The following is a 25270-nucleotide window of genomic DNA, read 5'->3' on the forward strand; positions in this document are numbered from 1 at the left end:
ACAGTGTTACAAACACAGTGCTCCACCCCACACGTCTGCTCCCCTCCTTGACTGGCTTGGCTTGTTAGCGTTCACGCCCGTACCTGAAGCTCAAGACACCTGTCAGACACAAGACCTCAAACAGATACGTACACATACCTACTTTTCAGCTGGCACGCTGAGCAGGACAATACGCTGCTAGGAGCCCATCTGGATAATAAAGTGAGACAGGTTGGTACTGTCATTTTTGATACTTCCTGTTTTAGGGTGAATGATTGAAGTCATCTATCATTCTGTGCAAATGATTTCTGTGTTTCCTTGCCACAGTTGCCTGTCAATGAAGTTGTCTGTCCTGTTTCTTACACCTTTCAAACACGCTTCATTAATCATCGATAGTTTTATGCGGACAAGTGTCTTAAACCTTGGTATTTTGAGGCCTGTGTGTATTTACTCGCAGTAATTATTGCGGTAATAATAATCTCATAAGATACTGAGGGAGTGAATTCCCAATTGTGGGAGTTTTTCCTGTACTTGCACCAGGAATTTCACCCCAATTGGTTGCTTGTCCATTTTCTCGATAAAGCAACATTCATTGTCTTTTTTTATGACATTTCCTGGGATTTTCATTTTTTTCATTTTTTATTTTGTTTATTTTTTTGGACTGAAAATGCGTTTAAGGCGTTTGAATATAAGCAAGCATAACACAAATCCTTCTGTTGACATGTTTTATTCCAGAGGATGCTTGGCTATTTAGGCAATAGCAGCTTTTTTCTTTTCTTTTAGGGAAGTGGAAAGACAGGCTCCTCTACATATTTAAAGATTGAGTAAAAGGAATTCCTCTCAGCACACATGTTCTTTTTTTTTTGGGGAGGGAACAAAGTGTGGGAAGGGTGATTCCTATCAAAACAGCCGTTCGTTAGTTAATCTGTACTGTTTCTCGTTTGTGCCCTCCCATATCTGAGTGTGTCGTGCATATTTTTCAGGCGGCCTGATAAGAACCAGTGAAGACGAATCAAGAGAAAACCTCTGGGAGAAGCATGTCAACGGGTGAGTAGGACGAAAGTGTCTCGCCCAATAATGGGTCATCACAGGGCGTGTCTCTGAGATGGGGAATGTTATTGTCTCATTGTTCTGATTGTATGCAATTGTAAGGGAGCATACTTGCTCTTATCCACCCTCAAAGGTAAAATAGTTATGTTCTGAAGTATTTTGATTGATTTTGGAGTTTTTATGATTCTACCTGACTGTATCCACAATGGTCTAGAAATAAACCTATCAAGATGTGAGTACCAGTAAGTACATTTTATTTATATGAAAGGGGAAAAAAAATAAATCAAAATATATAAATATCAAAACAAATGAAAAACAATCTAGTCTTACTAGAATGCCTACCCCAAAAAAAAATTGTTTGAACTTATTTTTTAAAATACCCACTCACAGTGTTTAATCCCATGTCAGGGACATTCATTAAAAGGTAGTCAGCAACCACTGTGACCTAACAGGACAATAATGACACCAAGTATGGAGAAACCGCACTATTGAGGGCTCTGTAAGTGAAATTAAAATTTACAGGGAGCCAGTGCATGGATGACTGGAGTGGTGTCACAGATGTTTACAAAAAAATATGGCATTTACGAATTTATGATTGTAGCTTTGTGGTTCGCATTGTACTTAGCTTGCCATTCTTTAACTGAATAATATTCTTGAATGGCCTTAGCGCAAGCCAATAGATCCTAATGATCAATTTTGATTGATACGGTCAGAGAGGAAATCGGGTAACGTTTATTATTGCTGTTGTAGTTCGGTGTAAAACTGCGCTGCATCATTCTGAAAAGTGTTTCTCATATGTGCGGGGAAAATATCATTATAAATGTTAACAAGTTATTTATTTTATATTCAGGGGAGGAAAAAGCAACTGTGTTTCGTACCACCAAAGTCAGGACCAAGCTGAAGGATGATGGCAGCTGGATGAACCAGAGCAGTGAAACTGAGGTTCAACCTGAAGAAGAGAAGCCGTGGTACGATTGCCCCTCCCACTTCTGAATATTTACATTGCCTCCCTACTCTCTCACTCACTCACTGACTGACTCATGAACTGGACGGATTAAAAGAAGCCATCGTCTGTTCTTGCAGGATGGCAGAATTAAGGGCCAGACGTCAGAATGGAGCACCAACCAGTCCAGTGTCTTCACCCACTTCCACTGCACCAATCAAGGCTGACAGTGAAAAGTAAATGCTTTGTAAATCACAATTGCATTTCCTCATTTGAAAAAGATGACATGATATGTGCCGATATGAAGTCTTTGTTTTAAATTTAGATCACCAACTTCAGGATTCATGATCAGGTAAGTACAACACTGGTGCAAATACTGCAGAACTAAGAATACTTTATGAATAGATTTTTGTTGTTCATACAGGGGTGTTTTCACCAAGCCTGCTTCCTCTTCTACAAGTACTTCCAATGGCATTAGGTAAGGGCCACCGCTCTGATTCGTACGCTAACTAACCACAGCATTATGTACAGTTGCACAATATTAAAGCGTCTAAGACGAGAGAGTTGGAAAAGAAGACAAAAGAAGTAGTATTCTCTAAAATACGGAGAGGGTCTCTGCCCCCTAGACTGAATATTGAAGGTGGATCCACTGGAAAGGAGCCCGATAGTTGTACCATAATCTATCTGAAAGGTCATAAAATCATGCATGAGTTTTTACAGTCATAAGCCAACAACTTGATGTATTGTGGAAACAACACAATCCTTTCCACCAACAGAATTGTGTATAGCTCTAAGTACTAGATCTCCTTGTGTTCTCAGACTTGTGACCTAAGCTTTTCATTGTGGTATATTTTGTTTTGGCAGTGGGACATCAAAACTCACCAAAAGACATTCAGAGGGCTACAAGAAAATGTAAGCTCGCAAAGCAGTTGTATTGACTGTGAAGAAGCTTGAATATGAATGAATATCGTGAGGCGTGCGCGGTTATGTGTTTGTGGTCCTTAGCGCTCCACACACGGCGAAGCCCGCTGATGAGAACGAGGAGAGCAAGATTAGCAATGAGGAGCAGATGAAACGGTAGGACTTTCTCCGCACGCCTGCACGCACACAGTGTCCAATTTAAACCTTACCTGCTGAGAGATCGCATTAACACCACATTGTCTCCCTTTTCAGCACGGCAGCAGCCAGCAACGTCCTCAACAAATCTGCAGCCAGACAACGGTCTTATGTGCTCTCTGCCGCTCAGAAATTTGAGTATGTCTTGACTTTCTGCAGCTTTGGAAAAGACGTGCTTGTATGTTCTGCTCTTATAAGAAGTCTCTATGTATATATATAAAAAATAAAAAATAAAAAATACACACACCATTTGAGGCTAAAAGGTAAAATACTTTAGTCCCTCTAAAGTTGTATCAGAAAGTCAGCTATATAACTTTTTTGATGACTATTACATTAATGTATCACAGCATACAATATCCATCCTCAGGTATGTTGCAAATATGCTTTCTGTTTCGTATTGATCATCAGAACGATCTTATCGGATGATCAGTAAGTGCCAGGATGTGCTGTGATCTTCCAGCAATGCCATTCCATCATTTTATTTTCTTCGTTTATACACTGATCATATTCGAGAGAAAAATCCAGTATTTTAGCACCTGTAAGTGTTTGGATTGAGAAAATTAGGTCAAACATCTGTAAGGAACATCTTGTCCCTTTATAAAGTTATGGTATTAAGTGCTTTAAGATAATCAACTGTGTTACTCTCAATGCTTAACTCCCTCAGCAGACACATGGCAAAGTGGAACCTCAAAAGTAGAACGCAAGCTGTTTAAGATGTTTGGATTCAGAAGAATTGTTCACATATCTTTTCCACCATAATGTAAAGTCAATTTTGTTTAGGAAAAAAAAAAAAAGTGTAACTACTCAGGAATAGAAAGTTTTGTTTCAGAGTGATACTGTCACGTCGTAGGATTTTATGGGAGTTGCTGAAATTAATATGTATTGCTGGAATGAATGTGCTTGCCCCTTTCCTGCGTTGTAATGAGTTCAATTTCTGGTTCAATGGTTATTATCGTCACATTTTCGTCCTCGTCATCACTGGTACCGCTTCTGTGGTGGCATCACGACAAAGAATAAAAAACACACTTGTAGTGTTAAACCTTAACTGAACTGAAGTCTCGCGAGATTTGCTCACTTCTCTCGTATTATGTCACACATGATGATGGTTTTCTTGTTTTACATTTATGACAGTGTTCACCCACTATTCCCGAATAATTGATGCCCACCAATAAAAGGTTAATAATTGCTTTTGGATGCCACAAAATGGCGACAAAGCACTACTTTTACATAATGAAGAGCCTCAACCTACTTGAACATAGTTCGGCACCAAAATGTCACAAGATGGCGCCAAAGTAATAATTGTATTACTTTGGCTTGAATACAAAAACAGTGAATATGTGAGGTTTTCATAAATAACGGAGGAGAGATTCCCAAAAATATTTACGAATAGGTGATTTTGCGAATGACTTTGACTTTTTCTCTTTTTTTTTTTTTTTTTTTTTTAATTGAACTCCAAATTGTACCACCTTTGGGCTATTCAACTTTGGAAGTTCCACTGTAATTTAAAAATAATACCGTACTTTTTATGGTGTACAATCTCATGTTTGCGAATGCTTGTCTCTCAGAAATCGTACGATAAGTAGAGAGACTCAATGTGATCCAATGCAGACTACCTCAAACACTTGTATTTGTGTGTGTGTGCTCCATATGTGCAGGGCGGCGATAGCAGATGATGCCTCAGTCCACGCTGTGCTCCCCTCCCCTGTCATCCCCATCACATCTGTCGCTTCTGTACCAGAACCACCCAAAACACAAAACAAGTAAATCCTCTACCAAGTGTCTATTAGAATGGCAATCAGCGGTCTTCTCTCTCGCCTGTCAATTTGCCACATTGTCTGTCTTGTTAACAGAGTCGACTCAAGTGTCAAGACATCTGTTGTCACTGTTAATGAGCCTCCAAAGGTGGAGGTGGCCCGCCCTGAGCCTGTGAAAGAAGACCCCCCTGCGGTGTCCGCTCCGGACAAGGACTCGTTTGAAGACTGCATCAAGGTGGCCGTTCCCCTCCCCGAACTCATCGCTGATTATCTTCACGTTGTTTCCACCCATTCCGAACATGATGATGCAGAAGCTGCTGACACTCATCTTGTCCCAATTCATGAAGAACCAGAAGTTTCTGAAGGTTCAAGGTCAGAAATTCGCCAAGTTACTGAACATTGTAGCTGGATCAGTTGTAGAAATATTTTAATTACTTAACCTTGTGTTGCTATCATAACTTAGTCTGACATGCAAAAGCTAATGCGGATAAGAACCGTTTTGAAGAAAAACAGCATCTGTGCACATCTGTGCAGAGGTATTCATTTGGCAGTGTTAATAATTGTCGTTGTCATTTACAGCTGTGTAATACTGCTCTGTGAACTGTTTCTAATATTATGCTCCCCGGAAGTAGTTACATAGGGTAATTATAATACATAGGGTGATTAGAAAATGATAGCTACAGTGTAATAAGCCAATAAAAAGTTAGGGATATTAGGTTTTCGGGTCAAATTGCAGGACAAACCTAAAATGCACTATAACCTTTACAGGTGAACCTAATTTGACCATCTCTAAACGTTTGTCCAATTGTTCTGTGTTTTAGTACTTTTTTCACAATTTTCTGTTCTCGAACAAGGATCTGGTGCTTGATCCATGAATGGAAGTATGTCCACTTCCATGCCTTTCTGTGACTCCTCCAGTCTTTGTGTATCTCTGATGCAACCTGCTGATGACATTTGGTGACACGAAGCTCAGTAGCCCATTCCCTCTGAGAAAATTCTATTTGAAGTCCTTTGATGGTAATTGTAAGGTGTCGTGTTGGTCTCATGATGTCAGAATGTGAACGTGTGACTGTTAAAATAACAATTCTAATAGAGCCAGGAAATGTATTGGTCCATTCATGGATGGAACACATGTTGAGGACAGCAAATTGTGCAAAAGGTTCTAAAACATTGAGAACTTGGACATGGGCTTTTAAAATGTTTGAGAAGGTCAACTGTAAAGGTTAAAGTGCAATGTAGGTTCATGCTGAAATTTCAGCCTAAAGCTTAATATCCTTTTTGTGTAATATACTTTTTGTGACTGGTGTATAAGCATGGCATTATTAGTATCATAGTATTATTATCGTATTATTATTTTTTTTTTGGTATGCCTTGTTACTTGTGATGATCATTACCCTAATATTGAAATAATTCAATAATTAATATCCAAAGAATGCAAATATTTGGAGCACAGATCAGATTCAAATGAAAGTTATCCAAATCAGAACTGCAACTAACTGTCAAATGTCAGGCCCAGTAGCGCTTTTGTGCTACATAAACCAATATGACACAGCTTATAGGTTATAGTTACATGTAATGAAAGAAAAGTATATTATACTCTATTGATTTATAATTATTTTACAGTACTGTATATTTTTGTCATGAAATTTTGAATTTTTGTGAGTGCCCTCTAAATGATTAGCAGTGGTATGTATAGTATTTCAATAGCCAGCTTGCATTCCGTCTTGACAAATGTGTCAAGGAGAATTTGACCAGGAATTCCATGCATTTGCTCTTTGTCTTCACAGCTCCAGAGTTGAAACGCTCACTGCCTTGTATGAAAACCTCATTCCATCAGACTCAAACTCAACCAGGTATTGGCGGCAACACTGCATGTGCAAATCTATATGTGTCAGTACATAAAATGATCAAGTATTTTTCAATCCAGCCTGAGAGAAAGAAACTTATTGTTGATTTTTTTTAACTTGTCACCTGTTTGTAAATGGAAGGAGGAACCCCCCTCCCCTTTGGCACTGACATGTTATGTCTCAGCTTAGCATGCCATCTGATAAGAAGATAAACAGCATATTTTTTTCTTCATTTTCACTTCAGCTTCAATGATGGCGAGCCAGGGCTGGCAAAGGAAGAGGAAGGCTCAGCGGACACTGGCTCAGAGGACGGGTACACAACTAAAACTACTTTCTCTTTCATTTCATGGCAGTGTTGGCAAGAAGTCACATAATGGCAGTTCTCCACTCTGCACTTCAAAGTAGTCACATCTCATTTACAGCTCGCTAAAAATACCAGACAAGGGTTGGTTCCAAATTAGACATGACTAAAAAGAAGACATAATTCTGTGTGTGCATACATGCATGTGTGTGTGTGTATGCGCGTGCGTGTGTGTGTGTGTGTGTGTGCCAAGTAGGTTCATTGATCTGTGTTAATGTTTATAGAAAGGAACATGATCCAACTCCAGCACTCAGCAACCATGAAGCAAGAACAGAGGATCTCGATCTCTTGAATCTCATTTCTGGGTTTGTTAAATACACACAGTCAAATGAAAGGCACTAACATTGTTTTAGAACTCAAATCACAAGGTGGCACTGTTGGGCTTTTTTTATAGTATTCCCTCCCTCTGCTTAAGTTAAACTGCTCTGCTCTGAAGTCTGTACCTGTAACACAACCCACCATATATCATACCAAAAACACATAACATAATATAACATAACATAACATTCTCCTCCACTTGCACCTTCTTCTGGTATGTAACCTTTCATATTTCCTCTCATTTCCTGGGTCAGACCGATCAGAATAATTTTCCTTACTTTAGTGATTCGTATTTATTTTTGCCCCCCCCCCCCTTTACCTCCTGTTATCTTTCCGCCTCTGCAGTCGAGATGAACCTGAACTGCTTGATCCCTCCAGCCACGTACAGTGGAGCCAGGATCTGCACACTGAATTTGAAAGGTACAGAAAAAGCCCTAAAGAAAAAAAGAAAATATATTTTGATTACATTTCAAATCAGTGCTTTCTTTGTCAGTGGCAAGGTATACGTTGCTTTGCATTTCATATCCAGCAAAGTCCAGTTCTACCTCAAATTAATGCAGTCGAAAGAAAGCACGTAGGGAGGAAAACTGTTGAAAAAGCCTTTGCTCGCCATCTGTGACTGCACTGCTAATTCTTATCAGCACAGACATCTACCGCTGTGTACACTTCTTCTCTCTCTCTCTCTCTCTCTCTCTCTTTTTTTTTTTTAAGTTAATTATATTTTTGACAGGATTATGCAAATTCCTATGTACAACTACTGAATGTACAACATCCATAAGATGCCAACTGTAAATGCCTGAGGTTAAACCATTGATATGTACTGTCACAATGTTCTCATGCGCAAACAGTAGAGCGGGTGCTCGGTTTTACAACAGAGTTTTAATTTTTTAGTTTTCATAAAAGTTAAACATCCATCCATCCATTTTTATGCCGCGTGTCATATGTAACCTCAAAATGTCGTATGAAGGAAACTAAGGACCCATTGTACCTTTAGTTATTTCATGGTCATTTCCCACCATTTTGTGACCATATGGTGGTAATACATTGAACACTTTCAGACAGTAGCTGCAAATATGTTACACAGTGAAGCCCTGTATATTTACGGTTTGGTATTCCCAAATTCACCAAATTGCAAATTTTTGGGCGGCAGGCTATCCCCGAAAAACTCACTCACTGTTTTTGTGCTCAAGCCAAAACAATAAAAGTATTGCTTTGCCACCTTTTTGTGGCATCTTGGTGCCAAAGAAATATGTTGAAGGAGCTTCATTTAGACCAGGGCTCACCAACCTTTTTGAGAGAGTGAGAGCTACTTCTTCGGTACTGATTAATGTGAGTGCCTTTCTAGTTACATGCTGTACCAGACTGTAATTAATATCTTTTCTATCTTAAAATGATATAAAAACGAAATATAGAAGACTGTAATGCATTTTCTGCTGGCTAGTTTTACGTCACTTCTGACTGCAAAGACTATACAGCGAGGCTGTATATATGATTGTGAGTAGCAACATGGTGGAACTTTAGAAAGGTTTGATTTGATCATATGTGTTGAAAATGCATGGCATGACAGCGCTGCAAAGTAGCCATTGACTTTACCTAAAGCACTTTAGTTTTCAGTATTCCATGTACCATTCCTTAATATGAGATCAACTGTAAATTCATTTAAAAAAAAAAAAAAAGGTTTCTTCAAGCTGACACTTTGAAACATCTTATCTGCACGACTGACAATAGAAGAGAATGTTCTGTTCTGATGAAGTACCGCTGCTTTGTTTGTCTCCGCCAGCCTCTGATGTACCCAGTTAGGCTGAAAACAATCCAAAGTTAGATGCAATCAGAGGAGGTCTTTGTAGAAAATGTTTTTTTGGGTCTGGAGACTAATAAATCATCTGTACTGACTCTGAATGTTGTATCTCTCTGCCCGTCAGCAACACAGAGACTGTCACTATAACCACCCAAACTGTAACCATTACTGAGAACAGGTATGGCAAGCACACACATCCCCACACACACACACACACACACACAAACACACACAAAATCCATCTTGTCCCGGTCAAATATTTGCGTGTCTGTCAGTACTGTCAATGTAAATAGTGCATGAGAAAAACCACACTAACCTTTGCATGCCCTTTTTTTCTCTCCACTCATCACGTCATTCATGCATTCCCTCGCTCCTTCCCTCTCCACCTCGCCATCACCTCGCAGCGAGGAGCACGACCACTTAAACTCACGTGTGACCACCACAGTAACTGAGTTCAGGTAGTTTGACTCACTTTGACTGGGCATGTTTGGTTGAATGTGGTGAAGAGTTCAATTTTTCCTTGTGTTTATTCTTATCGGGGTGACGATGAATTTAAATAGTAATGATTTAGTTTGGTTGATTTTGCAACTGAGCAGCAGAATACTAAATTGTTCAAAGACATTTTGATCATCATTGTAATTCGAACTTGGCCGCCCAGTCCAGCTGTCTTTCTGTTTACCATTCATAACACATTACATATTTCCATTAAGAGTCAATGTGACACCAGACGCGTCGTGCTGACAATTGAGAGTGAAATCAGTGTGAAATTGTGTTTCAGCTCAGCTGATCCATTTGATCCGTACCCGTTAGGGACCACATCCCCAAACAGGTAATCATATTGGGTTGGGAGCTGTGACTGTTTTGAAGCTCGCGTCATGCATAATGCAGCACGATGTGATTATGAGTCACTTTTCTCTTCTGCAGCTCCTCTGACCTGCTGCAGCCCCTCTCAGATATTTCCATCAACAGGTACAGAATGGGTCATACAAATTCCACCTTCCTCTATTGTGAGTGCTGCTTGTGCTGCTCATACAGTACGAGCAGAGGCACGTGTTATGATTGGGACTACAACAGTTTCATTGTGTATTGTATTGTAATCAGCTGCTATCATCTTCCAATATGTTCTCACAACAATTAATCAAATAATTACAATAAAATTGTCAGTGGAACCCCTAAAGTTCAACACAAAGTGGTGCCGGTGGACTAATAACTGTGTCTTAGCAAATAATGTAAAGTGAATCAATTAGTTCCAGGGTCACATTGTTGCCATTAGAAAACCTTTATAACTGTACAGACAATGTTTTAAGTTTTTTATTTTTTTTTTATCATAAGCTATCATAAGCTAAACCACTATATATTATTATTATTATTATTATTCAGTTCATAAAGCCTTGTGACCCTTTCCTAGTTATACAATTTTCCCCCTTTGACATCACTGGTACACAAAAAAGAACCCCCCCCCCCCCCCCTAATGAATGAATGATTAAATATATAAATAATATCTTAGAACAAAATGTAACATAATAAGAGCTCCAAAGTGCCTTCAGGTTGTTGTCCTTTTGAGGTCTCACTGTATAATACATTTTAAACTAGATTTTTACTAATTGCAGTGCATTACTTTTGTTATAATATCTCACTAATTCTTGTGAGAAATATGACTTTACTCTGGCTTTAACAAGCCTTGCTTATATTTTTATTTTAAATGTAATATGCTTTTTTTTTTCTTTTTTTTAGTTCATCACACAGTTTCATGGAGAAGAAAGAACCAGAAATCACGTAAGTTCTTATATCTCCACTAAGCCGACACCAAGTAAGCTCTTGAAGTCTGTCATTATTTATTCTAATTAATCTAGTAATGCTTTGCATTATTAAATGCATATTTCTCTTGACTAAATTTTTACATTGTGTTGACATAAATTAGCAAATGACTTTAGGCCATTTAAGTTGATTAAATATCAGTTAATGGTTTAATTAATCAGTTTAGCATGTCAGCACTAGAAGCCAAGTTAAATATTTGTCCCCCTAAGAAGACACGATGAGATATAACTACGAAAATAAATTAAGGTTGAGGGGCGACAGATGGGGTACACTTTGAATTGGTTATCAGTCCATCACAGAGCACATATAGACAAATAACGGTTCACACTCACATTTTTCTCCCGGGAGCAATTTTGAGTCTTCATTGAACCTTACATGCATGTTTTTGGATTGTGGGAGAAAGTTGGAGTCCCTACAGAAAACCATGCAAGAACACGAGAACATGAAGAAAATGCATTCTGTTAATGTGTATGAGTTGTTCTGATCTTCATCTAAATCACAAGACTAAATTGTCTGCTTAAATTAATACCACACAAACATTTACGTTTGGATATTTTTATTGAAAATAACGTAAATATTCACAGGACAGGGAGAAAAATGTAAGTGAACCCTTGGATTTAATAACTGGTTGACGCTCCTGTGGCAGCAATAACCATTGAAGACCCCCTGTAATTTTTAACCACCTGGCAATAACCCACTCAAAATGGAGAATCACTGGAGACAATATAGAATCTGCAAGCATGACGGTCTGAGCCGAGTTTCGAACCCAGAACATTTGATTGTGCTTACCACAATCCACCACCCACGTCAACATGCCCATTTTTTTATTGATTAACTGTGTTTTGTGTGTGTATTTTGACCAGTATAAGCAGTCAGGTCGTGGAATCGCTTGTAGATGATGTCATCCCTATCGACACCACCGCCACAAGGTATTTGCCTCAGCTTGGTGCGCGCGAATGTGTAATGGATACATGAGTGAGTGTGGGGAGCCGTACACATCCCTTTCTTAAACAATGCGCTTATTTTGTTGTGCGGCTCCATGCGCCACGACTCCTCCATCATGTCTCACCTCCTCTTCAGTCTAAGCACTCACCGGTCGTGGGCGCGCACGTGGGAAACAACAACGCCTCTGCAGACCACCACAGAAGAGAGGTGATGACACACTTCGATTTACTCTTACGCCTCCACTCGGTGTAGTCCAGCATGTTTAGTTCAGCTCTGCCCCTTGCCCATTACACACTAAAAGCCTTTCAATGTATGTGTTCTCGTTCTCGCTCAGCCAAGAGGCTCCAGGTGTAGGCCAACAGGAGGAACAACAGACTCTGGTTATGTTTGAGAGAAAGTAAGTCACCTTTTGATTTAAAAGCGGTGGAGGAGGGTTGGAGCGATCTTGCTCCCTTTATTCGTCTGACCCGACTCCCTTTCACTATACGGTGAGGCTTTTGCAGCATGAACACTCTGTTCGTCGAGCCAGAATACATTGTGCACTGGTGCTGATAAAAATAGGTCGGATATCAGAAATAGATTTGTCATAAGCGTGGTCAACGCATGCCTTTTTCTCCTATAGTGTGCACGATGTGAGGTTCCCCATTGTCTTGTGTTTTCAGGTCCAAAGAAAATGACTCACCATGGGACAGGTGGACGTCCCCCTCTATGTATACTATCCCTAACACTACACTGGAAGAGGAGGAGGAGAGGTATTCATCTCCCCATTGCGGAGCTCATTAGATGCAAATTAAATCCGTTTTTCTTCCCTTTTTACCATTCTAGCAGGATTTATGAGTGCGTGGAAATTAAGAGGCTGTTAAGCATTTAATTGAAAACAAGCTAAACCTAAGTGGAAACTTCACTTACATAATGCTGCTATTTGATGTGTTTTGTAGCCTAGAGGACTCGCAGATGCACACAGTCACAACCATCACCACTGTCAGGTAGGAAATTCAAGAGTTTTCAAACTTGGATCCTCTCCAGGGGAAATAATGGGAAGAAGTGGGAAGTAAGGGAAATACAGTAAAATCAAATATCAGCTAAAATCAGCCTGTATGCTACAGTAAGGGTATTGAGACCACATTTGGATGATATATACCATTTCATATATCGAATTTTAAGATTAAAATTCGATATATGAAATGATATATATCATCAAATAATAAGTGTTGTGGTTCGCACGTCTGTCTCATAGTTCTGAGGTCCTGGGTGGGCTTTGCATGTTCTGCCCATGTCTGCGTGGGTTTTCTCCAGGTACTCCTTCTACCTGCCACTTTCAAAAACATGGCGGTCAATGGAGTTAATGTAATATAATTGTGCTTAGGTGTGAATTTAACCACAACCCTAATGAGAACTAGGAAAATGGATGGGTGGGTAACAAAAATAAATCTGGCTCCGCAAATATGTTCAATTGATATAATGTCCGTCGACCAATGAAAACATTTCATTCATCCACATTTTTAGAATCAGTTTGCATGCTTGTCCGTTTATGAAAAACAAAATTGATTGATTTAATTTGTATTTATTAGACAAAATAGCTACATTAATTTACAAACATTTACAGATTTATGTTGTCCACCTTTAAAATTCCCCAACTTAACTTCCTATGGAGGCACGGTGGACAACTGGTTAGCACATCTGCCTCACAGTTCTGGGGACCGGGGTTCAAATCCCCCCCTGTGTGGTGTTTGCATGTTTTATCGGTTTTCTCCCACATCCAAAGAACATGTATGGTCGGTTAATTGAAGACTCTAAATTGCCTGTAGGTGTGAATGTGAGTGTGACTAGTTGTTTGTTTCTATGTGCCCTGCGATTGGCTCGCAACCGGTTCAGGGTCTTTTTGGCCTGTGGGACTCCTGAGGCAGCTGATGGGTACCGGCTGGCCAAGGGGAATGCAGCTTTGGTGGTTGCTGAAGCAAAAACTCTGGTATGGGAGGAGTTCGGTGAGGCCATGGAGAAAGTCTTCCGGACGGCTTCGAGGAAATTCTGGTCCACCATCCGGCGTCTCAGGAGGGGGAAGCAGTGCACCATCAACACTGTGTATAGTGGGGATTGGGCGCTGCTGACTTCGACTCGGGACGTTGTGAGCCGGTGGGGAGAATAGAAGACCTCCTCAATTCCACCGACACGCCTTCCCATGAGGAAGCAGAGTCTGGGTTCTCTGAAGCTGGCTCTCCAATCTCTGGGGTTGAGTTCACCGAGGTGGTTAAAAAGCTCCTCGGTGGCAAGGATGAGAGGATGATGGATGAGATTCGCCCGGAGTAAAGGCTCTGGATGTTGTAGGGCTGTCCTGGTTGACACGTCTCTGCAACATCGCGTGGACATCGGGGACAGTGCTTCTGGATTGGCAGACTGGGGTGGTGGTCCCCCATTTTAAGAAGGGGGACCGGAGGGTGTGTTCCAACTACAGGGGGATCACACTCCTCAGCCTCCCTGGTAAGGTCTATTCAGGGGTGCTGGAGAGGAGGGTCCGTCGGGAAGTTGAATCTCAGATTCAGGAGGAGCAGTGTGGTCTTCATCCTGGCCGTGGAACAGTGGACCAGCTCTACACTCTCAGCAGGATCCTTGAGGGTGCATGAGCGGTAACCCAACCAGTCTACATGTGTTTTGTGGACTTGGAGAAGGCGTTCGACCGTGTCCCTCGGGGGGTCCTGTGGGGGGTGCTTCGGGAGTATGGGGTACCGAACCCCCTGATATGGGCTGTTCGGTCCCTGTACGACCGGAGTCAGAGTTTGGTCTGCATATCCGGCAGTAAGTCGGACTCGTTTCCGGTGAGGGTTGGACTCCGCCAAGGCTGCCCGTTTGTCACCGATTCTGTTCATAACATTTATGGACAGAATTTCAAGGCGCAGCCGAGGCGTAGAGGGGGTGCGGTTTGGTGGCCTCAGTATTGCATCTCTGCTTTTTGCAGATGATGTGGTTTTGTTGGCTTCATCAAGCCGTGAGCTCCAACTCTCACTGGAGCAGTTCGCAGCGGAGTGTGAAGCGGCTGGGATGAGAATCAGCACCTCCAAATCTGAGACCATGGTCTTCAGTCGGAAAAGGGTGGCGTGCCCTCTCCAGGTCGGGGATTAGATCCTGCCCCAAGTGGAGGAGTTCAAGTATCTTGGGGTCTTGTTCACGAGTGAGGGAAGAATGGAACTGGAGATCGACAGGCGGATCGGTGCAGCGTCTGCAGTGATGCGAACTTTGTATCGATCCGTTGTGGTAAAGAAGGAGCTAAGCCGAAAGGCGAAGCTCTCGATTTACCGGTCGATCTACGTTCCTACTCTCACCTATGGTCACGAGCTGTGGGTCGTGACCGAAAGAACAAGATCACAGATACAAGCGGCCGAAATGAGTTTCCTCCGCAGGGTATCCGGGCTCTCCCTTAGAGATAGGGTGAGAAGCTCGGTCATCCAGGAGGATCTCAGAGATGGATGGATGGACAAAATCCCTCTTTACTGGAACATGTCCAGCATATTGACAGCTCCAACCGACAGTGAAAGTCTAATCCAGCTCTCTTTCATATTCCAGGCAGAACTACAGCGAACAGGAGGGGCTGTCGATGGATCGGTGAGTTCGTGATCTTGTGAAAGTTCGGTCTGTTTGCTCTGCTGGTTGGTCATCTTGTCTGCTCTAACACACTTGCAGTCGAAGCTCTTTTATCAGTCTGGTGAGGCTGAACAACAATGTTATTATGTATGACTATCATATTTGCTTGATGAGAGAAATGCCTTGTTTGCTCTTCACACATTTGTCATGTCGGGCTTATTTTGAGATTTCTATCTGCATATGAAGCTAAATAATGTCAAAACAAATACAGGGCCATTACAACTGGATGAAGTGACAATGGAACAAATGGAGGCCGCTTACCGGAAGGGCCTATGTGTGAGGTTGTCACTTTGCACAATTAACATGGGCATGAATTTTCACAGGCTGAGTTAAATAAATGAGTGGGGAATAATTTAATTTAAACTTCAGTTCCTGTAACTTGGTTATGAGTACGTTTAACCTAAATATTCCATTCTGTTAGGCGCTTGACTACATTAAAGGTAGTTCACTTCATTTATTCAACTAATGTTTAATGACTTCAAAATTTGAATTATTATTTCTTAAATTGAGTTTACCTATCCAGGTTAGGGAGTGAGCAAACCTTTGTGCTAAGAGCCACATTAGAGTTTTACAACAGACAGATGGGCCAGGTCATTCATAGATGAAAAATGTTTGAATGTATATGTAACTGACTTTGTTCTTTATTCGAGCCCTCAATTAATCTAACAAGGTGTATTTATTTTATTTTGTGTACCCTGCCTCTGGCCCAGTTCAGCTGGATAGGCTCCAGCACACTCGCGACCATAAACAGTAGTGACTGCAACACCTACTTGGAGCAAGTCATCAGTGAAATTTCTTTCAATTTTCATCTGCCTTCCTACTGTCGCCCAGTTTCTTCGTTTCCTTCCTAACACCACCACCCCACACGATTAACGATGCGCATTAGAGGTATCCCTTTGTCAAACGGCTCTTCAAGCAGCACGACATTTACCGGCGATGACAGAAAATGATTATCTTCCTGAGCTGTATTGAGCAGATGCAGCGTGTGTCTTGTGTGTGTGCGCATCATCGCTGTCACCCGTGAGTGAGCGATGAGACTAACGATGCACTGTCTGACACCAGGACCGTGCTCGTGGAGGCCCCACGCACCCCCACACCAGAACCCGACACCAAAAAGTGAGAATAATTTCAATCAAAGTGAGAACTAATATTCATGATGTCTAAACTCATCTTGATCCTGCGTGTGTTCGTGCTTGTTTAAGGGCTTTTGTGTACGTGAAGGAGTATGTCGATACCACAGAAATGTCCTCCCATAATGCCACAGATGCAATCAATAGGTATGTCTTATTTATCTTATTGATAAGAAATACTGCTGAATAATGATTTTGGCTCACATCTTGATGACATTGCCTTTTGTCTGCGGCTTTTCCAGCTGGTCCTCCTCTTACTCCAGGTAACTACCTCCACCAAGGAGGTTATCTGAATGAGGTTGTTGCTTTCTTTGTACAGAACTCCCTCTTGATGGTTTTCCAAATATCATAATTCCATATGTAGTTCTTCCACGGATGTTCAGATCTTAACTGTTTTCTATCAATCCACGCAGTGTGGACTTTAGATGCTTGGCAACGAATTATTATTATTAGTATTACTATTACTATGACTGCTACTACTACTACGACTACAGTGGTGCCTTGAGATATGAGTGACCAGACTTACAAGTTTCTCGAGATATGAGCCATCATTTGGCATCACCACTCTCAATCTGTTTACTGTCAAACTAAACATCAAACAAAGAGAATTACATGTTGTGTATTAAAAAAAAAACACCAACAACAACATAGCTTTGCATTAGATAAGTTTGTTTAGCTTAATGCTAACAGACCATGCAAAACACCATAGACAGGCTAAGGAATAGCATCTGTGTTGCGGTGTCATGACCCTTTTAAGCAATGGCTATTTGAACACAAACGGTGCAGGAACACATGTAGGGAGACAATGTAACAATACTCACATGCATATTCTTTATCCTCTCCAAAAAAGACTCATATGATGAACAGATTAAACTCATTTTAATCCATTCCAATGAGGATAGATAATTTGAGATGCAAATGTTTTGCGTTTCGGGCACGGTCATAGAAATTGTATCTCCAGGCACCACTGTATTATTATTGCTGTTGTTCTTATTGTTATTATTATCTATTTTCTCCACTTTGTTTTTTGTAACAACCAAAAACATATAACATCAAATCTGCCTTTTATTTTATTTTGCAAAATCAATGAAAACATACATATATTCATACTTTTTTCTAAAAAAAGATTTTTCACATCCCGTCTTTCTGAAATGTGTCTTGTAATTTGACATCCATCCACCAGTTAGTCGAGGCTTAATTGCTGCAGTCTATAAACTTTTTCTTCATTTAAAAATCATTTATACTTAATAGTTCCACTACAGAGCTAAGGAGAGACATTTTTAGAATTCCAAGTATCCTAATAGAAAGTGTGATAGGTTATTGATGTTTTTGATTCAAGCAATTGCCTCCAAAATCATCTTCATGTGTTCCTCCTGCAGCTCTCTCTCCTCCCCCTGCACATACTGTGGGCAGCTGGTGGGCAATGATGCCAAGATCACCATCGAGCACCTTAACATTAGCTGCCACCCGCAATGTTTCAAGGTAATTCGGTATCAGTTCTTTGATATACTGTATTTCTGTTGAAATTTAGGAGGGGACTGATCATTGTGTGTGCTTTCAAATAAAACAAATTTAAAGGAGGAATAAATAAGAATAAATTGATAAGCAAGTTTGACACAATGACTGCCAAGAGGCAAAAGTCTTTCTTGGCCAGTGACTTCCTGAGGCCCGACTGGTTGTGGCACGTGCCGAGAAATACAAATATAAAACCCCATTGCGCCTTCCTTCAAACATGCTTTACCTTTGTATTTATGGTTTGTTTTGCTTCCCTTTTGGCTTCTTTTTTTTTTTTTTTTTTTTGTGATGCCACTACACTAGGGTGCCAATGGTGCCGTGGAAAAGTGTGATGATAACCATAGAACTAGACATGTAACTACTGTAATAGGTCTGTCTGACTGATTAATACAACTTGAGCAATACAATAAAATACATGAATGACATTAATGAATTTGACCAAGCAAATGGTAACATAAAAAGCAGAGCAGTGAAAGGACTGCCGCTCTTGTCGACACACCGGAAGAATGTGTGTTGGGAAAGGTCTCATTTGTAGCTGCTTGTTCCTCACTCATTAGTGTGTATGCTTGCATACTTGTATCTAAATTTATGGGCAGCACAGTAGCGTAGGTGTTAGCACGTCTGCCTCAGCTGAGCGATCCCATGTTCAGATCTTGTCTCAGGCTCTCGTGTGTTGGAATTTGCCTGTTCTCCTCCTCCTCTCTTTGGCTTCCTCCCACATTCCGAAAACAGACTTGTTAGGTTAATTGAGGGCTCTAAACAATGCACAGGTGTGAGTGCGACCGGTTGTTTGTCTTTATGTGCCCTGCGATAGGCTGGCAATGAGTCCAAGGTGTACAATGTCTCTCACCCCAAGTCAGCTAAGAAAAGCTTCATCGAAACGTGACCCTAATAAGGACAAGCGCTTTAGAAGATGGATGGATGGGTGTATCTGCCTTTATTGCACGCTATCTTTTTGTGATAGGAGAGCAGTACATCAGGTAGAAACCATCTTCAGTATCCTGTTTTGGTATTTATACGACAGGTTTTACAAGAGAACTTGAGATGAGACCAGGATAAGATGACAGTGAGAAATCACCAATTGCACCATGCTCCATCCTTGGACATTAAGATGTCCTGGAGGCAGCATAGGGTTTCGTGTTCTTGTGTGTGTGTGTCAATAGTTATTTAGGGTTATTATTATGTAGTTGTCACCAGTGTGTTTAGGGGCAAAGAAATGAGTAACCCCCCCCCCCATTTAAGGACTTTTTCTAATGACCCCTTCCCTAAATTTCAGTGTGCCTCATGCTGGAAGCCGATGGGAGACCTCATCTACAACATGTTCCTGCACAAAGGCAAAGTCCACTGTGAAAGTTGCTACTCTGCAGCCTTCGATTAATCGCAGCGGCTCGTCATTTGCATTTAAAGTGAGAAGCGGCCTTCTTCCACCAAGTTTGGACTGCTTCAATGCGAGAAGGATGGTGGTTTAGGGTGAGCCAAGAGACTAACGAGCAATAAAAATAATTACATTCAATTACTTTCACGCAAGACAAGATTTTCATTGGCAAAACACGTTCTTTTTCCTGCTGGTGAAAGTGTAACTTAAGGATTTGTCGGCACGTCAGATACAATTAAGCCCAAATGTATTCGTACAATGACCACATTTTGAGTTGACACGTGGCAAAACAATAAGACATTAAGGGAAAATGCATTTGCTATTCCCATTATTGTTTGTGTCCAATTCAAACACCTTGGAAGATGTCAAATGTTTAAAAAAAAAAAAAAAAAAAAAAGTTCATTAGAATGCTGTAGGATTGTGCTTGAAGTTAAAATAATTTAAAAAAGCCATCTTCTCAAAACTTGGTCGTGCATGTATAATTTTGGGCTTAACTGAAAATCTGTATTGAATAATACTGCCATTACGGAGTATAATATATTTATATTTAATTAGCTTAAATATGACTTCTTACAAAATATTCTAAATACATGTCTGTTCACTGGTTTACTGATGCTTGTTCACAAAATAAAACATTTATACAGGTATAAAAACATATAGTGTGCTCATTTGCATGTTGTACAAAAAGCTTGATAAAAAAAAAATAATTTCACATATCATTACACCATGTCATACAATTGGTGGCAAACTGTTAAAATATCAGCTGAGTAAAATTTTTCTTTGCATTGTCACATAAAAAAAAATAAAAAAAGGGGTGGTGGGGGGGGCGCTAATTAAGTCCAGTGGCTTCTGTCCTGATTGTCCTCACACACAGTTGGGCAGGGCTCACTTGGCACACTGAATTTGAGCTTGGCATCACTCCAATGCAAACACGCCCCCCCCTCAGAATGACAATGTGCCCCTACGGAGTAACTGTGCTGGACACAATTTAAAGTTAATGCCCAGCACCTTAACATTATTGAACTTGAAGTATGTGCCTTAAAAAAAATACCAAAATCAATTGAACTGCCCATTGGAGAACAGCTGTTTTGTAGCGCAGGTGCAAATAAGGCATGTGCTTCATTCCCTCATTAGAAAGAAAAAAAAAAAGTTTCTGCATTCTGTGGAGCACATCTGGACTCTTGGATGTCTTCCATCCTCCTTGGCCTGTTTAAGGCCGCCATCAATGTTTGCCTCTGGCTCGCCTCACGGTGATTCTTTGGATGTGCTTCCACAACAGTGCAGGATCCGACTCGTTTGTCCTTATCAGAGCCTCCAGCCCCTCAGCTTGGTCCAGGCTCTGCCAGTAGTCCTGAGGCCACATTTGCAACCATCTGCAGACAGACACGTCAACATTAAACCCATCACAGAAGATATTTTAATTAAACGTGGGCATCATAGATTAGGCTATTAATTGATCGTTAAAACTGTTGTGCGGATTAATCATCTTGAAGCCGAGTGCACTGCTTGGCTGCAACCAGCAGAGACGCTGTTGATTCAATCTTAACCAGTTTGCTGTCATAATAATAAAAGACAATAACTTATATTTTTATACAGCCCCTTTCAAGGGATCCAATGATGCCTTAAGGACATCATGGCATCCAGTGATATGAAAGAACAAAGTACAAATACTGATTTTTCAGGTATCTGTAGTTTAATGGCGTATATATTTTTCTGACAGATTATATTTTTATTCCCCACATTTGAACACAGATATCTGTACTTTCTACTCTGTACACTGTCAAAATACAGTAGCCTTGTTATTTTTTCCCAACCACCTCCACGGATAAAAAAGTGACGTAAGAAAGAGATGATGCGATGGATTTCTTGATTAACTAAAATCTCAGTCTTATGAAGAGGGGAAAAAAACTGACAGCACCGACATGGAGGAACCAGGGAGCATTAATGACACCAGCAAAAGATTTGGATGAGCAATGATATTATTCCCCATCCATGGACTTATTTTAAAGAATTGTTTGATGTTGTTGCCGACAAGAATGATTCATGGCAAATGCGTTGTGCCTTTGTCAGCTTAAAAACCACCAGCTTCTGGCATTCAAAAATTCTCTGGTAAAAGCACTGATCCAGCTCCTGTTCTTAAAAGTATAAAAGTGCAGACTCTGAAATGTATTAAGTCACAAAAGTATAAATCATCGTTTTACTGTGAATTATATACAATATCTGATTTGGTAACATGAATAGACTAATAAAAAAATGCTAAATTAGCTTATGGTGCTGGACTCCGCTCATCTACAAACACCACTCTTGATTCTCTGGGCATTGAATCGATCACAACTGGACTGTTCTGGTTGTATTAGAAGACGTTTCGCCTGTCATCTGAGCAAGATTCATCAGTTCGTGCAACAAGGCTTTGGAAGGACAGAACTAGCTGAGTTTAGAACTGACTCACCCGTCATCTGCAGGCAGGTCTTGGACTTCTCTGTACCCCGGGCTGGGAAGAGGGCATCCCATGTGAGCGTTGGTGGCCATCTTTGGTTTTGGAGGCAGGTTTATCTCAGGAGCTTTTCTACTGGCTCGCTCTGCAGCCAGCCGTGCATTCTCACGGTCACACACATAGCACTCAAATCCATTCAAGTAGTTGGGTTTGCTCATGTCGTTGACCCCCCATTCGCGGGTCTCAAGAGCCTCCAGCAAATGAGTGTTAGTGACACTGTGGATGTTTTTGAATGCCAAATATTTGGCATATTCATTGTCGTTCTCATCTAGAAATTTGAGGAAGCTGGCGAGAGCTTTAGGTGAGGGGAAGTCATCGATTATGATGATGGAGTGGTTGTTGGGCATCCAGTCTGCCACCACAGGAGAGCCCCGGTACACAGGAACACAGCCCTGGCGGAGGGGCCGCCATAGCTTTTCAGTCATGTAGTCTTGGCAGTGGCCGTTCTCCAGCGCCAGGTGGAACTTGTAGCGGCCGACAAATCTCATGAAGGAGGCCTCCTCGCCTGTGGCCGTGGATGTGTCTTCTAGATGTGCAGGCAGAGCTTTGTTGTTCAGACATTTACCGTAAGAATCCACCTGAAGAGGAGAAACTATGCAGTGAACCCCATATATATGCGTTTCGCCATATGCAAATTCACATATTAGCAGACTTTTTTGGGGTGCCTAGGAACTATGTTCAAATGAGTTGAGGAGCTTCATTTAGACCAAAGTAGTGCTTGCCACATGCTGTGGCATCGATAGGCAGTTATAAACCTTTTTGTGCAGTGGGGGCTTCAATTATCCACAGATTTGAGCTATTTGCAGCAGGGCTCCGACCCTATCTCCCACGAATAGAGGGGAGTTCACTGTAGTAGTAACAAACATTTCTAGCTTCATATGGAAGAACTTTTTACACAAGTAATAAAATACAATATCCTTTCCATAAAACAAAAATATATTAATACTCAATCCATGATGTTGAAACAACTATTTAAATTAAAAAGAAATTGAAAATATATTGTAATAAATAAAGAAACATACAATTATTATTGCCACACATATTGAAAGGCTAGCAACAGGAAATAATAAACAATAAATATAGGGAATAAGAAATGGAAGCTAATACCTAGATCAAACTACAGGATTAAGCCCCGATATTGGCCCGATACGCTATCGCAAGCCGATTTCCAAGATCGGGCTTGACTCATTTTGTCGGGAAAGACAAAATATCTTGTAGTGTGACACAATCCACAAACAACGATTTGACCCTACGATAGCCCTATGACGCCAAAATGAAAAGTCTAGCATGTTTGATTTTTTGGATATCTTCCGTGTAGTGGGACATATCAACGACAGCGCACCTTGACATCGACCAATAGTATTGTGACCGGCGCATCGCCTCCTGTGCTTGCCGTTGTCAACATACTCGCACGCCGTTGTCAACATTTATTCACGCGCACAAACCAATGTTTACTGACGCCTTAGAACATGATTCGACAGAATGGCTGCATGTTTACATACAACCGTTAGTGCTAGCACTAGCTTGCTAGGTTACATATCGTTTTGTTGCCTGCTTGTGAGCCATATCGTATTAAAAGTATGTGAACATACCTCGACCAATCCTTGAATGAACGTCCTCTCCCGAGCACCACACATTTTTCCTCCTTTTGTCCCCCCCACCCTCACAATACATTGGGGCGGCGCATAGTTGTTGTCATTTCCATGGTAACGAGTTTATCCGGTTGCGTCGACAAGTGAGACGTTTTCTGGTTCCGTCACTACGACAGTGTTTGATTTGACAAGATAAAGCCCAGTGATCGTAAAAGACAGAATCGGAATACATGTCGTCTAGTTTTGCCACTGCCACTGATTTTATGGCGGTTGTCTGACGTAGTGCAATCAGGGAAAGACCAAGTTTGTCTTGTAGTCTCATCCAGGCATAACTTAAATAAGAGACAAGTCAAAGTTAATGTGTTTAATGTAATGAACTGAATAAAATGTAAGAGTTGGTGCATTCAGAAGGAAAACTATTCAAAGAGGAAAATAAACCCAGTACCACCGTCTGTTAGGACTTTGGTGTTGGAGTCAGAGGACACTGGTTCAAGTCCCACTCCGGACAAAAATGTGCTAGTTGTTGCAGAATTGCTAGTCTGCTGCTGGCTGGCATTGTCTCCACCACCCCAGCTCACCTTTCATCTGAATCTCTCCTTGCATGACTACATGATCAGCCTTTCATTTGATTTCATGTACTAAACATTTACTGCAGGACTCAGTTTAAACAAGAGTTTACTTGAAAATAAATTACTGTAAACAACCACAAACACTGACTTTTACCAAATATGGCGTGTGCATTACCTCAATGTACTTCATGAGTTCTCTGACGTATCTGTCTCTATCAGAGGGCACGTCACAGTGAGATTGCATGTAGAGTACGGGGGCCAAGCCCTCTCGCCTCAGCCGGTTCTTCTCCTTGAGAGACACCACTGTAGGCTCCAGCAGGTAGCTCAGAGATGGCAGCCACTGCAGAGTCAAAGGGTAGTCAGACTCCCGGCGAAACGTAGCAGTGTAGTTGAACAGCCTGATGCCCGGGCCGTGAGATAGGAGGTAGTTATTCATGGGGGACTCTTCATGGAAAAGACACCATGTCTGGTGGTGGAGACGAGGGAGCGGTGCTTCGTAGGCGCGGAAGTCCGTTCCATAGAAGATGATGGATGCTGTCCTTTTGTACAGCTGGACCTTACGATCATTCAATTCAAAAGATTACTGATTGAACTACATTGCATACAGAAATTACCTATAAATTCCAGCTGAAAGTACAGTATGATGACTAATTAAAAGCATTATTTTTTAAATATTACTCTCCATTACGTCCATAGGACATCAAAAGCTGAGAAGTTTTACTTTATTTTAGTTTTTGGACAACAGAGGCCTACTGGTTAGCACTTCTGCCTCACAGCTCCAAGGTTCTAGGTTCAACTCTCAGCTCGAGCCTACCTGTGTGGAGTTTCCATGTTCTCCCCATGGTTAACATGAATGTTAAGTGAAGACTCTAAATTGTCCAGTGGTGTGAATGGTTATTTTTATGCGTATACTGTATGTGCCCTGCGATTGGCTGGCGACTAAGTCCATGTCCGCCTCTCGCCCAAAATCAGCAGTTATTGGCTCCAGTTCACTTGCAACCCTAACGGGGTTAAAGCAGTCCAGATAATT

General features: G+C 41.1%; 2 protein-coding genes across 8 annotated transcripts in view; one reads left to right on the top strand and one right to left on the bottom strand.

The window, feature by feature from the left end:
• The window catches only part of znf185 (zinc finger protein 185 with LIM domain), a 27875-nt gene continuing 2605 nt past the window's right edge, over positions 1-25270 (top strand). For 2 of the 5 annotated variants that reach the window (XR_009769173.1, XR_009769174.1), the window contains exons 1-31: positions 1-210; positions 963-1026; positions 1880-1997; positions 2113-2208; positions 2298-2324; positions 2397-2450; positions 2837-2884; positions 2978-3049; positions 3146-3226; positions 4744-4848; positions 4939-5214; positions 6630-6695; positions 6934-7002; positions 7275-7355; positions 7714-7788; positions 9291-9344; positions 9571-9624; positions 9945-9995; positions 10091-10135; positions 10901-10942; positions 11848-11913; positions 12065-12136; positions 12264-12326; positions 12592-12681; positions 12868-12915; positions 15488-15526; positions 16628-16681; positions 16768-16842; positions 16938-16958; positions 18075-18177; positions 19487-19680. Coding sequence is in view for 3 of the 5 variants with exons in the window: in XM_061685468.1 (XP_061541452.1) it covers positions 1017-1026; positions 1880-1997; positions 2113-2208; positions 2298-2324; positions 2397-2450; positions 2837-2884; positions 2978-3049; positions 3146-3226; positions 4744-4848; positions 4939-5214; positions 6630-6695; positions 6934-7002; positions 7275-7355; positions 7714-7788; positions 9291-9344; positions 9571-9624; positions 9945-9995; positions 10091-10135; positions 10901-10942; positions 11848-11913; positions 12065-12136; positions 12264-12326; positions 12592-12681; positions 12868-12915; positions 15488-15526; positions 16628-16681; positions 16768-16842; positions 16938-16958; positions 18075-18177; positions 19487-19588 (2157 nt within the window). In the remaining 2 variants the exon portion in view is untranslated. Of the gene's footprint in view, positions 211-962; positions 1027-1879; positions 1998-2112; positions 2209-2297; positions 2325-2396; positions 2451-2836; positions 2885-2977; positions 3050-3145; positions 3227-4743; positions 4849-4938; positions 5215-6629; positions 6696-6933; positions 7003-7274; positions 7356-7713; positions 7789-9290; positions 9345-9570; positions 9625-9944; positions 9996-10090; positions 10136-10900; positions 10943-11847; positions 11914-12064; positions 12137-12263; positions 12327-12591; positions 12682-12867; positions 12916-15487; positions 15527-16627; positions 16682-16767; positions 16843-16937; positions 16959-18074; positions 18178-19486; positions 20706-25270 lie in introns of those variants that run through there. The other 3 variants (XM_061685468.1, XM_061685470.1, XM_061685469.1) reach the window with 3 other exon arrangements.
• The window catches only part of fut11 (fucosyltransferase 11 (alpha (1,3) fucosyltransferase)), a 10586-nt gene continuing 5097 nt past the window's right edge, over positions 19782-25270 (bottom strand). For 2 of the 3 annotated variants that reach the window (XM_061685472.1, XM_061685471.1), the window contains 3 exons: positions 24416-24796; positions 22035-22657; positions 19782-20958 (listed from right to left, as the gene is read on the bottom strand). In XM_061685472.1, the coding sequence (XP_061541456.1) occupies positions 20808-20958; positions 22035-22657; positions 24416-24796 (1155 nt within the window). In that variant the 3' untranslated portion in view covers positions 19782-20807. The remainder of the gene's footprint in view (positions 20959-22034; positions 22658-24415; positions 24797-25270) is intronic. The other variant, XM_061685473.1, reaches the window with a different exon arrangement.

Source organism: Phycodurus eques, chromosome 9 (assembly GCF_024500275.1).
Source record: "Phycodurus eques isolate BA_2022a chromosome 9, UOR_Pequ_1.1, whole genome shotgun sequence".
Lineage (NCBI taxonomy): Eukaryota > Metazoa > Chordata > Actinopteri > Syngnathiformes > Syngnathidae > Phycodurus > Phycodurus eques.